This window comes from Engraulis encrasicolus, chromosome 18, assembly GCF_034702125.1.
Source record: "Engraulis encrasicolus isolate BLACKSEA-1 chromosome 18, IST_EnEncr_1.0, whole genome shotgun sequence".
Classification (NCBI taxonomy): domain Eukaryota; kingdom Metazoa; phylum Chordata; class Actinopteri; order Clupeiformes; family Engraulidae; genus Engraulis; species Engraulis encrasicolus.
In genome coordinates, this window is record NC_085874.1 from 8,477,038 (window position 1) to 8,494,537 (window position 17,500).

General features: G+C 46.4%; 1 protein-coding gene across 2 annotated transcripts in view; it reads right to left on the minus strand.

Moving 5' to 3' along the window:
• The window catches only part of fdft1 (farnesyl-diphosphate farnesyltransferase 1), a 14,239-nt gene extending 2,344 nt beyond the window's left edge, over positions 1–11,895 (minus strand). The window contains exons 1-7 of one of the 2 annotated variants that reach the window (XM_063222324.1): positions 11,654–11,895; positions 7,343–7,440; positions 5,211–5,394; positions 4,085–4,213; positions 1,895–2,020; positions 755–820; positions 191–367 (exon numbers count right to left, since the gene is read on the minus strand). In XM_063222324.1, the coding sequence (XP_063078394.1) occupies positions 191–367; positions 755–820; positions 1,895–2,020; positions 4,085–4,213; positions 5,211–5,394; positions 7,343–7,440; positions 11,654–11,752 (879 nt within the window). In that variant the 5' untranslated portion in view covers positions 11,753–11,895. Of the gene's footprint in view, positions 1–190; positions 368–754; positions 821–1,894; positions 2,021–4,084; positions 4,214–5,210; positions 5,395–7,342; positions 8,047–11,653 lie in introns of those variants that run through there. The other variant, XM_063222323.1, reaches the window with a different exon arrangement.
• Between the last annotated feature and the right edge of the window lie 5,605 nt (positions 11,896–17,500).

Genomic DNA, 17,500 nt, shown 5'->3' on the forward strand with positions numbered 1-17,500 from the left:
TATACGGCTCTGTTGCACATGATTCTCTACTGACACCAAGTGGGCAGAAATAGTACAGCAATGACAAAAACACTGGAAGCGTCGTAATATGGATGTGTGTGTGTGTGTGTGTGTGTGTGTGTGTGTGTGTGTGTGTGTGTGTGTGTGTGTGTGTGTGTGTGTGTGTGTGTGTGTGTGTGTGTGTGTGTACCTGTGGTATGGCACAGAAGTTGAAGACGCTCTGATTGGTCAGTCGTGAGAGGTACGTGATGACATCAGGCAGGTGGCGTAGAGCGTCCGTAACCAGGAAGTTCAGACAGGAGAGGGCCGAGCTTAAATGCTCCGGCGACGCAAAGTCCTCCAGGCGACACGCAAACTTACTCCAGGCCTACACACACACACACACACACACACACACACACACACACACACACACACACACACACACACTACATGTAAATATATACACATACACATACATAATACACACACACACACACACACACACACACACACACACTACATGTAAATATAAACACATACACATACACATACACAGTACACACGCACACACACAGAGTACTCCGGACAGAAAGCCAACTTACTCCAGGCTTACTCTCTCTCTCACATACACACAAATTAAATACACCAGAACATACACACACTTACTCCACAGGCACACACACACACACACAGACACGCATGCACACACGCACAGACACACACACACACACGCACGCACGCACGCACGCACGCACACACACACACTACTCACCTCTTGTGGCCAGAAGGCTCTGCCATCTCTCTGGTCCTCCAGATAATCTCTGATGATGTTGGTCTTCTACAATACACACACACACACACACACACACACACACACACACACACACACACACACACACACACACACACACACACACACACACACTGAATGATTAATGTTGTTTCTTAAGTAAGTGATTGGCAGCTGCCTTCCAAGAGATTTAATCCCTTCTCAGAGATGTAATCCCTCCTGCTCATTCACCTGTCTTGCGCGATGGCTCTCGAATTGTCTCCCCTCTTCCTACTCAGTTTCACTAGTGGTCCCACTCTACCATCCCTCTATACCAGCGTTTCTCAACGGGGGCTGTACAGCCCCCGCCTCCCCCAGGGGGCGTTGGGGGCATTGAGAAGGACAAAACTGAGAGGGGGCGGTGCATAGTTGCCATTGGGGGGAATTAGTCCATTAATTTTTTTTAAACTAAGAAGGGCGTTGGGAGGCTTGTGATGATGCCAAGGGGACCGTTTGTTCAAAGAAGGTTGAGAACCACTGCTCTATACACAAGGGGGTGCGAGCAGATCTCATCCTGCATGATTGCTGATTAAAACATCCCGAGACCAAGGCCAACTACCACATGCCACACATGCTTCCCAGTACACCAAGCACTCAGAGGCCTTACTAATTAAATAATATACTCTGCGCCACTAGGTGGCATACTATTGCTGGGGTAATACTAGAGAACTGGGACATGGAAGAGAGAAGACGTTAGACTTGATGCTGCTATGCCAGCTCCATGCATATGCTGCCTGCCATGTATTTTGTAGCCTCTTTGTGCAACTGGACCTGCTCCGTCTTTGTTGACTCATCAGTAACCACATTACTATTACATTACTAAAAGCCTTAAGTAAGAGATTGAGACTTGGCTGTTGCCATTTTGAGGGCAATAAGGAAGTGAAGACTCTTCATTCACTACAAAACAATATTTTAATCAGTAATTTATACTGACACTCTGACAATGATTTGCTAATACTTTTTGGCTTTCAGTGGAGATGTGTGTGTGTGTGTGTGTGTGTGTGTGTGTGTGTGTGTGTGTGTGTGTGTGTGTGTGTGTGTGTGTGTGTGTGTGTGTGTGTGTGTGTGTGTGTGTGTTGGTACCTGCAGGAAGAGTCCCATGGAGTTGGCCAGCTCAGAGTCTCCACCCACTTCGGAATTCTCCAGCTTGGAGGCGGAGAAAAGACGAGATAGGCCGATGCCCACCAGACCGGCTACATAGTGACAGTACTGCACACACACAAACACAAACACAAACACACATACACACACACACATTAGACATCAAGCACATAGTTGCAATTCTGCACACACAAACACACACAGGGTTGAATTAATGCAAAGGCTAGATATGGCTGCAGCCTGGGCGCCCCCATCAGTCATGAGCTGCATAGTTGCAATACCTAGACAAGCTGGGCTACTTCACAGTGACTAGACCCAGGGATGACTGGAGCACTCAGCAACTTTTTTTAGAGGTTTTTTATTACTTTGGTGCACAAAATGACTGACGCACAGACATCCCCTCTTCGAGTTGCAATACCTACTCTGGCTACCAGCTTACACAGTGCACCTTTAAATCTTATTAATATCCCTCTTGGGTTGGAATTATGGCACACACACACACACTACGTAATTTTGTTAAGAAATGTGCCTTCCGTGGGGACCTACAACAACCTGCAACCTAGGGGCCCCGGGCCTCCGTAGCCTCCTAGTGCAGATGGGGTCGCCGGGGGGCCTATTCACTATTTGCTGAAAATACTCAACTACATTATCACAACATTGCTATCACATTACAGAGAGCCTTAAGTAACATATTAAGACATAGCCATCACAATTTTAGTGACAGTAAGGTTATAACATAGGGGTTAATCAAGGGGTGCACACACATTGGCCCTCATTTATCAAAGCAGCGTACGACGAGAATCATACGTACGTTGAGCATACGTTCTTTTTCTACGACCAGTTGGCATTTATCAAATCTCATCGTAAGCGCAGGAAAGATGAAATCGTACGACTGCTCTCAGACGGTGTACGGCGTTTTCAAGTTGGACTTGAGAAGACTATGATTACCAACTTGAGCAGCAGTTGTAGCGTAACAACTCATTATCATAATACCTACATAATTACAAAATGTTTTTACCTTGTTTATTTTGGCATTAAGCCAACTTCTACCTGTTTGAATTGGTGCATCCTTCCTGGGAGCGCTGCGTTAATTTGGCTATGCAGTCAACAACTGCAGACTTCTCATTTGTGATTTTACGTGATGTGTGAATAATTGTGCAATATACAGCCGCGTATTGGAATGTGCCTTCAGTCGTGGGATAATGGACCGATGTCCCTGCTTTTTAACAGCTGGGAGTTCATGCGCACATCACCCTTACATACAGTAATAATCTCCCGGTTCATTTTCGCCATTTCGCTCACAGCTACTATCCTAATATACACCTGACACGTGTGTGTCCGATAACACTTTATAGTCGTCCATTTAGGTGGCAAAAGGCTATCCCCTCGAAGGACTGGAGTGCAGGAGAGAAGCAGGGAGCACATGAGCGCGAGAAGGACAGCGCACTGGACATGTAAAACTCTCCTTCCAACAAATGGTTTGGGCACTGTTTGTTGGACGTTTCACGTAGGACCCTTTTCTTGACATCGTTTAGGCTACAAAAAGGTTTATCATCATATTTTTATTTAAAAAAAGAATATGATATAATAATATAGATATAAAAAATATCTTCATAGGCTATGTCTACTGTAGTCAATCAAACATTTTATTGTAACCATCATTATTTGGAAATCAATCTCTACCCCTTCCATATTGAGAACCGAAACACTGTTGACTACTGCTGTTGATTCTTTCCACGTGTCATTTTGTTGTCTACCTCGCCTAAAGTCTAATTTCACCTGTCAATCAACCAGAAACGTGGATGTTTTAACCGGGTTCCGTCTCTTCCTGTCGCAAACTCAGGGGTTTTAGAGAGGGTGTGATTATTCTAATTACGATGGTCTTTAGATGCTGGATTTATCAACAGCCGCTCACTCTTACGATGGGATTGGAGAGGTACACATGTTTAGTAAATCTCACGTGAGCCTTGTCGTACGATGAAATCATTTCTGCGATGCTTTCCACGCAAGTTTGATAAATGATCGCCATTGTGCGCACACACAAACACATCAACACACAGACATGACACATGCATCAGTCATCAGTGTGTGTGTGTGTGTGTCTGTGTGCCACCTGGTCACATTCTTTCATGCTGGTGTGTGTGTGTGTGTGTGTGTGTGTGTGTGTATCACCTTGTCCCACTCCTGCATGCTGGTGACTTTCTTCTCTAGGAATTCTGCCATGCCGCCGCCCATCCTCCGACACACGTCAACAATCACTTCCTGGTACTCGTTACCTAGATTACGGAACTCTTTGGAGATCTACACACACACACACACACACACACACACACACACACACACACACACACACACACACACACACATGAGAAGGCTGCCAATAGCATGTGTAATAGGATGCTCAACACCTTAAAATAACTCTATTCTACTCTACTCTACTTTCAGACCTCTTACCAGGTTTTAAAGGGACACAATGTAGGATTACATAGTTTGCGTGGTGCCCGTGGCATGCCTGTCTCATCTACACAGTCATAAAAAATGGCTGTTTAAATAAACTCGCTCTGAGAATGTTTTTCCATCACGTCAAGCCAGCAGTTGATACAAATCTGAATATGGTGTTTTTCGTATGAAAAGTGTTTCCCACGACACTCGTTCAGACCTCTCTGTCAGAAGTTGTATTTGGGGTTTTCTGACAGCAGACCGTGAAAGTGGTCGCGGGAGTCATCGTTCATCTACTCCCTGTAAATAAATAAATAAATAAACCTACTAATGACTTAAATAAGCCTCAGCTGACTCGGGACAGCGACTAATTAAACTTTTAATCCTACCTAGAGCCCCTTTAACATTATACAGTATATTGGGCATTGAGATGCCATTGGACATCTGAAACCCTGTCATTTCTAAGAGTGGTAGAAGGCCAGTAAGAATTCCTTATAACTGAAGAGACAATGCTTCAAGTTGTTTTTATTCATGCAATTCCAGACTATGACTCTGAACCTTGAAAATGTCATGAACCCTTCTGGAATACTGTCATTCAGATCGTGACGTCAAAGACAGGGGATGGGGAGCTTTGTTTACAAGGAATGGGGAGCTATGTTTACAGATGTGTTGTGAAAGACACAGTATGCACAGTAGATATGAAATGGTGAAGTGAAGACCCATGTGATAACTCAAGTTGGTGAGAATCAAGTTCCTTGTGTGTGTGTGTGTGTGTGTGTGTGTGTGTGTGTGTGTGTGTGTGTGTGTGTGTGTGTGTGTGTGTGTGTGTGTGTGTGTGTGTGTGTGTGTGTGTGTGTACCGTGGGGAAGTCCTCCAGTACTTGTCGGTCCTTCTCCTGGCTGTGTGTGTAGCTCCAGTCCGCCTGGTACAGGCGTGTGTGGAACTGTGTGAGGAGGGGCAGCTTGGTTTCCATGGCGATGGTCATGTCATCCTCCACCGTGTCCAGTGCTCGCAACACCAAGTAGAAGATACACACCGCATGCCTACACACACACACACACACACACACACACACACACACACACACACACACACACATTGAACACCAAGTAGAAGATACACACCATTACATTACATTACATTTAGCAGATGCTTTTGACCAAAGTGACTTACAAGGAGGACATTCAAGCAAGTACAGAGTAAGGGGTCAGTAGTACAGTCAGCAGAGTACACTACTTGCCTACACACACACGCACGCACACACGCACACACAGACACAGACACACACACACACACACACACACACACGCACGCACACACGCACACACAGACACAGACACACTTAACAAGTAGAACATACACCAAGTAGAACATACACGACGCCACATGCGTACGCACGCACGCCACGCACGCACGCACGCACGCACATATATATGCCTACATGTCATATGTCATATGCCTACATGCACGCACACACACACTGATGGTACCCAAGGCTCGGCAAGGCCAGGCTAGGCCAGTGCCACTATATCAGTGATTCTCAACCTTTTTTGAACAAACCCCCCCTTGGCCTCAGCACAAGCCTCCCAACGCCCCCTTGACATCACCATAAGCCAGACAACGCCCCCCTTAGTTAAAAAAAGGAGTAATGCACCCCAATGGCAACTAAGCACCGCCCCCTCTCAGCTGCATCCTTCCCAACGCCGCCTCCTAGAGCTCACCAACGCCCCCTGGGGGGCTATACCGCCCCCGTTGAGAAACACTACACTATATCAAGGGTCCCTGTGACCTTTCTGAGGTCAACGCTCCAACAGTATGAACCCTGCTCTCTTCCTCGGGTCACATCAAGAGCTTCTGGCCAAGGGAGGGGAGAGACGGAGAGAAGGAGAGAGAGACCCGTGACCTTTCTGGGGTCACATCAACAGTTGTGCCAGTGCTGTAAGATGACCTGGATACTAAATATAGAACAGGAGGCAGCACTGTTGTTACACACACACACACACACACACACACACACACACACACACACACACACACACACACACACACACACACACACACACACACACACACACTTAACTCTGTTGTTGGACACACATACAGGGTCCCTGGGCCACACAACAAGACAGCCCTGGCTCCAGGGCCCTCCTGGCGTACACACACACACACACACACACACACACACACACACACACACACACACACACACACACACACACACACACACACACACACACACACACAGCTCTATTGTTGGCCACACAAACACGCACGCACGCAGTTATGCACAAACACACACACAGTTCTTCTGTTGGCCAGACAGGCATGCACACACACACACACACACACACACACACACACACACACACACACACACACACACACACACACACACATACACACACACACACACATTTGTGCCAGACAGACACGGACAAACATGCATCGGCACACACATTTGCACACGTGTGCATCAGTGCCTGTTGTACCATTTGGGTTACATCAACTGGAAGAACCTTTGTAAAGTGCACCAAGCAACAGTTACAGCACCAGTTACCACAGTGTCATATTAAAGCTTCCGTAGCCTATATTGCCTCGGTAAACACTACATCAAAGTCTCATGTGGAATTAAAACTGCAGTTATTCTGGTCATAGGCACAGTGAGCAGCTAGCTCCGTAATACATTACATTGACATTATGCTGATATTATACTGACACAGTTCCACTATATTTGCCAACAGTGCACCAAGGTCATTAATGGTTACTTAACTGTGGCGTGCAGCCACGAGCTGACTTGTTGACATGCGGAGGGACACGCCCCGTGCCAGAGAGAGAGAGAGAGAGAGAGAGAGAGAGAGAGAGAGAGAGAGAGAGAGAGAGAGAGAGAGAGAGAGAGAGAGAGAGAGAGAGAGAGAGAGAGAGAGAGAGAGAGAGAGAGAGAGAGAGAGAGAGAGAGAAATGTTAACATGGTTAGCTAGCGGCTAAACCCACCTGAGATCCCCGTCCAGTGCCTGGATGACCGCTGCAAAGCTCCGGCTGGTCTGGTTGAGGTGTCGGTAGCAGCTCTGGAGGCTCTCGCTCATGTTGTCCTGGCAATGCAAGCAGAGGGATACGGAGGGGTGACGCGGGTGAAAAGGCGCTCTGCAGAGAGCAAAAGGACGCGCCGACGCGAACATCCAGGCGTCTAGAGGCGCGCACCTCTCCCCCCGACTCTGAGCGCCTCTCTCCCCCGACCTCCCCCACACATGCATCGGCCGCGATGCGTGGCCAGGGCCCCTGGACGTGACGGAGGACAGAGACCGCTTCAACACGGACAGTGAGGCTGAACACTTGCAACAAGCTCCGGCCATTTGCACGGTTCCAAATCACGCCAGTAGCTTCAAATAGCGCCTGTTGTCACTAGCGATGTCGCATATTTAAACGCCCCTAAATGCCAGTAGGCACTAGCGATGTAACAGCTTTCCAAACAGTATTGTGGGATTGAAATGCCCAACGCGCACGGTCCAGTAAAGTCAAGTGAAGAGGTGGGTCACAGTCAGCGCTAGGGCGGGGGAGGGTCGCCGGACACTCAGACTAAAAAAGACTTCTGACAAAGTTTGCGGAACTAACGTGCGCGTGCAAAAAGCTGCTGTTGCTGCACGCAGACACGGGAGTACTGTATGCGCGCGCCCATGTCGGTGGGCAGAACTCCTCGTGAGCCAGTGTTTTGTTTTGACTGGTTGTAATCCACTGCCACCGTGCCAGCCAGTTGATCTCTCTCTCTCTCTCTCTCTCTCTCTCTCTCTCTCTCTCCCCTGTCTCTCTCTCTCTCTCTCTCTCTCTCTCTCTCTCTCTCTCACACACACACACACACACACACACACACACACACACACACACACACACACACACACACACACACACACACACACACACACACACACACACCTAGGCTTATACATCTGGCTACATGACCAATTGCAAAGCTAGCAGCAGCGGAGTGTAGGCCTATACTGCAGACTAAACACTGACATAACGTCCAATTCATGACGCTCTCGTTGGAACTCAGTCTGTGTCTTCCATCACGAGTGTAGAGCTTAGAGGAGTGTAGAACTTGAATGCACAACATACACGTAGGCTACACAAGGGGAATATGTTTTGTGTGACAGACAAGAGAGGCAATGTGTTGTCGTACGCAGGGGTGGGGAACCCTTGAGGTCTTATCCGACCCCCGATATAATTTCAATGTAATGCAGTTTCACATGAACTAGGGCATATGTTTTGTGAAGGAATCTTAGAAATTCCACTTGCAATATAATTGAGTTACACCTGTATTTTCAGGGGACCTAGTGAAGGTGGGGCCTGTTGTAAATGTGGCCACCATCAATATAGGCCTAAGGCAGCAGGGGGAAATCCTGTTTTGTGATCATAGTAGGCCTACAGCCCTTGGAGGTCTTTGAAATGGCCTTCGAATGAGTTCCCCAGCCCTGTTGTACAATATGACAAGCAGGAAGAGGAAACGCCATCTGGTGGAGACTCTAGTCTGCCAAAACATGTCTAGGCTCTCAGCAGCCTGAACTTCGGCACTGGCCCCCTCTAGCGGTGGAAACAGATCATTGCTAGAGGTAGAATGAAAATAAACTGGCAGTGTTGGTTACTGGACAGTTAAGGCATGTCTATGGGCTACTGAACTCACTCAGTCACTCAGTCTCTCTCTCTCTCTCTCTCTCTCTCTCTCTCTCTCTCTCTCTCTCTCTCTCTCTCTCTCTCTCTCTCTCTCTCTCTCTCTCTCTCTCTCTCTCTCTCTCTCTCTCTCTCACACACACACACACACACACACACACACACACACACACACACACACACACACACACACACACACACACACACACACACAAAGGTGTATTCCAGGTAGACTGTAAGTGGCTGTACAGCTGTGCAGGGGGAGTTAGGGTAATGCACTTTAGCCACTGCAGATAAGGAGTTATGATGGGAAAATACTGTATGTAACGGAGGCCAACTAGCAGAGTGTGGCGTGGAACGTTAGTAAACCTTGATGTAGTTGAACCGATGTAGTTGAGGAGGTGGCAGGTTCACAGTCCCGAGGGGGACGAACCGTGCGGGAACACCTCCGGCACGGTGGTGCCATGACCCGGATGGGAGTGAGGTTTAGGGGGGAGAGTGTAACAGAGGCTAACTAGCAGAGTGTGGCGTGGAACGTTAGTTAACCTCCCGCCCGAAGCCTCAATACAGTACGGTAGCATTGGGCTATCGGAACGGCCCTTTAGCTCAGCGGTTTCGTACTGTGCCTCCCATTCCTGAGCCGATGTAGTTGACGAGGTGGTACGTTCGCAGCCCCCAGGGGGACGAACTGCGCGAGAACACCTCCGTCACATATAGGCCTATGCTGTGCTGCATGGTGAGTCATGCACTAGGATTATAGTACCACAGCTATGAGGTTCGGCTGTCTGGTTGAAGTTAGATGTTGTGGTGTGCAGTCATTAATTCCATGTAATTAATATATTAACATAATGCATATCCTGCTTCAATTGCATCTACGGGATGTTTCCGAACTACATCTCACTGTGCTTGTAGTGTATACTGTGACAGTAAAGAACATCATTTCTACTTCTTAGTAATGAATAGCCTACATAGTGGAGGTTAGTGGCTGGGGTGCAGCTGTTCATTCCAGGAACTGTATCTGCTGTAGTAGTTACACTAGCTGTGCTGCTGATTGCATGAGACTGGGGGTATATTCACTACGACTCCAGAACCTTCTCTACTGGATAAGCACAGGTGGTCAAAGTAAAAGTTATTAATAATAATAATAATAATAATAATAATAATAATAATAATAATAATAATAACCTGCCAGATATTCTTCCAACACAAGTAACTTCACTGAGTAACTGGATTACAGTTATTATAGGCCGATGTACCTGGCAGATTCTGTGCTGGTTGGATCAAATTTGGGGGTTTTATTTTTAAGGTTTCTAGGTCTAGCTACCTCATGAGGTTCAATGGAATAGGCCTAACCGCTCTGTAGCCTAATATCATATGCTGGTATTGTACTTACACCAGGGCAGTCATGGGTAAGCGGTTAGGGCGCCAGACTTCTTGTCGGTTCGACTCCTGACCCGCCAGGCTGGTGGTGGTGGTGGTGGTGGGGGAGTAATAATTAACCAGTGCTCTCCCACATCCTCCTCCATGACTGAGGTACCCTGAAGCATGGTCCCGTCCCGCTGTAGTGCAACCTTTCGGGTGCCATGGGAGCTGGCCCTTGCACAGGTGAGGCATAAATGCAATCTCATTGTGTGAAGTGTGCACTTGTGTGCTGTGGAGTGCTGTGTCACAATGGAAGTTGGAAGTTGGAATTTCCCAGTTGGGTTTTCACTTTGCGTTCACCATAATTACCACACACTTGAGCACTATACATTTCCTTCTACTTTTACTTTGACCACCTCTGTGTGGGCCTACAAGAGAACAATAACAGCTGTCCTACTGAACCATGGGTGATGAAGGAGTATATTCATCACTTTAGGCTATTTTACTGTCTCAGGCTACTTTCCTTTGGCTTTAATAACGTATCTCCACTAGTGCTGCCTCCTGTATAAGAGAACAATTAGTGCAGTTTAGGCGATGTTCAGGTTTGGGCTGTTGTGGAGATATTCCATACGGGATTAAAAAGCCAGCAAGTCATCCACGAGCGCAGAACGCCAGCCCGGAGCCGGGAGTGAACCCAACAATCGCGTTATGTAAGTGCGAGCTTTCATGTAAGGCCAGCGACCATGCTCGCCTCGGGTGGCTACTGAAGCGAGGAAGCGACCGGAAGAGGAGAAAGCAGCAGGCTAAAGACTGAAGACCACAGAGGGGTATTTTCTCCGTTTTAGTCCTGTAAGAACAGACCAGAGCCAGAGCAGTCTCAGTGATGAGGAAGAGAGAGAGCATTGTTTGAGGATGCACCCAAACAACAACATAACAAACACGCAACTTAGATAGACAGACAGACAGACAGACAGACAGACAGACAGACAGACAGACAGATAGATAGATAGATAGATAGATAGATAGATAGATAGATAGATAGATAGATAGATAGATAGATAGATAGATAGATAGATAGTGTATCAACAGACCCACACGTTGCAACAATGTAACTAAGCAACACTATTCGAGGTAATAACGCACCCTAATAGCCTTCTGCATTGTACCCACATTCCGCTGTATGTCTACGGACGGTGTTGGCATAACTAGGCTATATGTAGGTCACCACCACCTTCACCGAGCATCAGCATGTCAACATGTCACTTATCATCCACTTACATAGTCGAGTTTGGGCATGACGGTCCGGCATCCTCCCCATTTGAATTTGACGAGGTTGTACATCTCCTCCGGGTGGCCGAGGGACTTTAAGATGTCCATCTCTCACGGAGCGTGTGAGTGTGGGTATGAGTGTTTGACTGCTGTGTGTTCGCGTTCTATTCCTTGCACGGCTGCAGTCTCACCTGCAGATTTCCTCATTCGCGCGACGTCTGTGTGCCAGCCCCAGAGCTCGGGCCACCGCTCCACTAAACCCCAGTCTTGTCAAACTCATCGTCAGATCGACTCACCCTCGAGATTGGCTGCTGGGCCATGGGCTTAGCGCCGATCCGTCAACCAGAGAGCAGAGACGCTGGTGTGATGTCCCGCCCAGTGTGGAGTGGGCGGCATTTAAGGCGGTAGTGTTCTGCGATTGGTGAAACCCAAGGAGATCAGCCAATGTCTGCGCTCCCTGTCTCTTTCTGTGTGTGTGTGTGTGTGTGTGTGTGAGAGAGAGGGAGCGTGTGTGTCTTGCATTACCTGTAGAGCAGGTACTTTACACACATAAAGAATGGTAATGGTGATAATGGTGACAAAGCCTATGGTTGTTATGTATAATGATAAGTAGAAAGATAGGAGTGCTTGATACATATTGTAATGCTTAAAATGTGTATGGTGTATCTATTCTGCTCTCTATCTGAACTGGTGATAGGCTACTCTGAACACACACACACACACACACACACACACACACACACACACACACACACACACACACACACACACACACACACACACAGAGAGAGAGAGGCTCGGTGGTATCTGTCTGTCAGGGGGAAAGCAGCTTTGGGAGGCTTTGGCACAAATCCTAATCTGCCAGCTGTGTGTGTGTGTGTGTGTGTGTGTGTGTGTGTGTGTGTGTGTGTGTGTGTGTGTGTGTGTGTGTGTGTGTGTGTGTGTGTTAGAAAACATTTATTTATATGTATTTTGAGATGCTTATTTGCCATTGGGGGGCAGATACTGCCCGAGCTCTCAGTGGCGCCCCGTACTCCTGAGCTTGAGTTTGCTGCATAGACATTTCTCGGTCGTGGCAGTACTTCAGCACCACGGCCAGCGATCTTAACCAATACGCCACTTAATCTATCTCAGCTTCTTGAGTGCAGTGGTTCCTGCTGACCCTGTGAAGCACATTGATGATCAGACACCGCATGGACAGCCACTCTCCTGCGAGAGCGGCACGATCACGAGAAGTCCGTTCTCCAGCGAGAACAAAGATGCTTACTCCGAATTTCAGAGAGTGAACTAATGAACCATGATTTACCATGATTCCTTTTCTTAAGCGTATATCCAGGCCGTGTGTGTGTGTGTGTGTGTGTGTGTGTGTGTGTGTGTGTGTGTGTGTGTGTGTGTGTGTGTGTGTGTGTGTGTGTGCATGCATGTTCTCAGGCACAGGACACCCACTCTCTGCTAGGGTCAGGGAGGCAAAGCAGAGGCAAATACAGACCACACACACACGCAAGCACACACACACACACACACACACACACACACACACACACACACACACACACACACACATGAGGCTATTGTAATGGTTTCGGCATCATGTCACATGATCACAAAAGGGTAAACACAATTTCTCTCTCTCTCTCTCTCTCTCTCTCTCTCTCTCTCTCTCTCTCTCGTTCATATAAAGTAGTATGCCTGTTTACCATTATAGTTATACTCATAGTTAAACCTATTTCACGTTTATCCTTGTTTGACACTGAAAGGCCACAGGGGTTATTGGGAATTAAGGTAATGAATTAATGCTACAGTTAATGCTACATACATACCAGTTGTGCCTCTTGGTTTTTTTTCGTAAACATAACAGTCAGCCCTCCCCTCTCTCTTTCATGTGTTTTTGTTCTTTCCTTTACTTCCTCAAATGTCTATGATAGAGAGAGAGAGAGAGAGAGAGAGAGAGAGAGAGATTGTTGCAGCCTTGAGGCATGAGACATTCTTTGTTTGCTTCTGCTAGCTTATCCAACTTGACCCATTTTAGGTTTCGTTTCCATACTATACATGTTTTGACAAATTCTTCTGTAATCAGTCATAATTGACCTTCGACACATTTGGACATGTTGGATTCTGAATGAACTGGAAAAGACACTGAAGTTGGAACATATTGCTGTGTACAGTAGGGCCAATGTTGATCTGTGAACCTACCACACACACACACACAGACACACACAGACACACACAGACACAGACACACACACACACACACACACACACACACACACACACACACACACACACACACACACACACACACACACACACACACAGAGAGAGAGAGCTGTATTGTCCTTTAAATGTCTTTCACCTGAACCATTCCACTATGAACTGTTTATTACTATAACTGTTTATTCATATCATATTACATTGCATTACACAACATTGCATTACATTTGATTACATTACACTTGGTAGATGTCTGTAGTCGAAGGTCATTTATCTAAGGTATTGCTTATAGTCCCCGGAGTAATGTGGAGTATAGGTGCCGTGCCCAAGGGAATGAGGGCACTGCTAGGTACACAAGAGGGTACTACACACATTCCTGTGCTGGCGGAAGGGGATTCGAACCTGCAACCTTCCATTTCCATTCAGGTGATGTGACATGTCAGGGCAGAGTTCTGAACTGTTCATAGGCTTTTCTTTGAGCTCTTTTTTGAGCTGTAAATGGACTGCTTCCTGTGAGCTCTTCCCTGTGAGCTGTTCTTTATGAATTCTGGGTAGGCTGTTGTGCATGAAGGCTGTTCAGCCTGGGCTGCTCTCTATGGGCTGTTCTCTAGGGCTGAGGGCGAATGCTGGCCTCAACAGAGGGCTGGCTTTGACCCCTGGCCTGGTCATGGATGAACTGCTTTCTATAAGGGCTCTTCAGTCATTGCATTATAATACACTCGGCAGACACTTTTATCCAAATCGGCTGACAGTTATTTACAGGTTATTGGTTACAGTCCCTGGAGCAATTTGGAGGTAGGTGCCTTGCTAAAGGGCAGACTAGCCCCCAGTCTGAGTTGTTCAATAGAGTGCTGGAATAGTCCTCTGGTGTCATGCTCCCGTGTCATCACACACACGTACAGTACACTCCCTGGTTTCACCTCACTTCTCTGGAAATACTGAAATACACTGCAGAAGTCACTCATGACGAAATACACGACACATTAAAGCACTGCAACACATGGTTGTCACATAAAAAACACTGCAATGCTTAGTTGTCACACACTTGGTTGTCACATAAAGGCACTGCAGTGCTTGGTTGTCACATAGGTAAAGGAACTGTAATACTTCACTCACAGTAATACCGTGCACAGCTGCTTGATTGTCATTCATGAATAAAGGCACTTGGAGTACTTCACTGATGCTACTCATGAATACACATGCAACAATAAACTATCAACAGTCCAGTCATGACTACTATTTTGTGAAGTCAGGCACAATAATGGATTGCCATTTATAGTCATGAAATATAAGTGCAATAATAAATTGCAGTCCACATTCATGACTATTACAGTAATAGCTGATATTTTGTGAAGTAAGGCACAATAACATATAGTCAGGTGTGTCTACTACTACAGTCCACACAACAAGGTGTTATTTCCATTATCCAAACTCCCATCCTCCCTTGTAGTTGTGGCCTTATGATGACGTTGCAAAACGTCATTGATTACAGAGGTGCAATTCAACATCTCGCAAAAGCACAATTCAAAGGTAATTTTCTCATTTGTCATCGGGATGTTGAATGGGGAAAAGGCAAAGTCAAGTTGTTGTGGCTATAGGTTGACAGTGGGGAAACTTGATTGTTTTCTCCACGGAGGCTGGGTGTTAGCGGAGTGCGAGGTCACAAACACAGGTCAAGGACGGGAGTTGGGATAATGGAAAGAACAAAGAAAAAAGGGGTCAGAGGGCTTCGGAGTTCACTTAAGTTTTGGCGAAGGTGCTCTTTGGTTATCCTTTACTAAGGATCCATCCAAGTCAATGAAAAATATCCAAGGTACTCTTCTTCTGGGTTAAAAAGCTTTTAATAAACAGCTAGTTCATAGTGGAACGGTTGAAATTGCCAACATGTTTCGGCCGACAATGGCCTTCTTCAGGGCTGTAAAAAAACTGTTTTTTTACAGCCCTGAAGAAGGCTAGCTGTTTATTAAAAGCTTTTTAACCCAGAAGAAGAGTGCCTTGACTATAATGGAAAGAACCCCATGACTATTATAGCAATAGCTGACTGTTGTGATTCAGGCACAATAATACACTGATTATGCAGGGGTCCGTATCTCGAAAGCGTCTTTGCTAACGACGGTAGCAACGTCCTTCGTAAGAGCGACTCAACTCTCTCTCGACAGCGACGCTCACCACTAAATCCAAGGGAACAGTAAGACGATCTTAAGACAGTTAGCAACGACAAGAATTGAGAAACGGACACCCAGTACAGTAGGCCGTGTTGGCTGAATACAAACACTTTAAGACAGCACTGTAGGCGAAAGTTAGCCTGTCAAGCCCGACGCCCTCTCTACTTCTTTTAATTCATACAAATTATTCAGTCATTCAGTTATGAATGAAAACAAGTAGAGAGGATCTGGGTTGTCAGGCTAAGGTAAAGTGGCAAATATAAACACATGGTATAAGCACACTCAAACATACATGTGTATCTCATTCATCACATACAAAAATACAATACCATCACATGGGTAGGCTCACCTACAAACACACTTGTCATGTGTGTCATGTATGGAATCATACAAACACATGTCATCTGTATCACATACAGAAACATACAACATACATCAGTATCATATAAACACATTAAATAGACAAGGGAACTTGTCCGTCAAAGAAAATGAAACAAAAAAATAAAACTCAATGACTTGCCAGTAATGGGAGTGAGTTTATGGCATCATCATCATCATCATCATCATCATCATCATCATCCCTGAACCACCACCATATTATCATCACACCATGCCGGCTGTCGGTTATGGCAGAGCTCTATTTTTGTCGGAGCCGCTGGTTTGAATCCATTGTTGCACCCAACTGCTGCTATGCCTGTTTGATGCAGGAAGAGCACTGCTGGTCTGGGGGGTAAAATTGATTGTCTGAAGCGATGTGCAGAGTCCTTTATAGTCTAGTGCAGTGTTTCCCAACCAGGGGTACGTGTACCACTAGGGGTACGCGAGCACACTGCAGGGGGTACTTGGAATAATGGTAATATTAACAAATGTATGGATCATAGTCACACTGGAATAGAAAAAAGCAATGTAAAACATGAGTTAGGGGTACTCATGGTACAACGAAAAGGCTTGGGGGTACATGAGACAAAAAAGGTTGGGAAACACTGGTCTAGTGTGGTGTCAAGTGTTGATGTGCCAGTAGAGTAGTGAGGTGTAGTAGGCTTACATTGTGGTGAGGTGTGTCGAATGTTAACGTTTCATTACACTGTATAAAATACAGTTTTGTCTCATCTGCAGTGTGTCATATGAACTGACTAATCATGTTTAATCATCTGTGTGATGTTTTGGTAGTAGATCTGTAGTATCTGTAATAACTCTGTAATAATGTGGGAGAGAGGGAGCGTCTGTGTGTGAAGGGGGGAGTGTGTGAGGAGGAGGGCGAATGTGAGTGTGCGTGTGTGTGTGTGTGTGTGTGTGTGTGTGTGTGTGTGTGTGTGTGTGTGTGCGTCCGTGCGTGTGTGCGAGAGAGAGCGAGAGAGAGAGAGAGAGAGAGAGAGAGAGAGAGAGAGAGAGAGAGAGAGAGAGAGAGAGAGAGAGAATGTTGTTGTAGATTTCTGAGCTACAGGGTTCAGGTGGAGTTCAGTTTTCATTCCACTGTTGG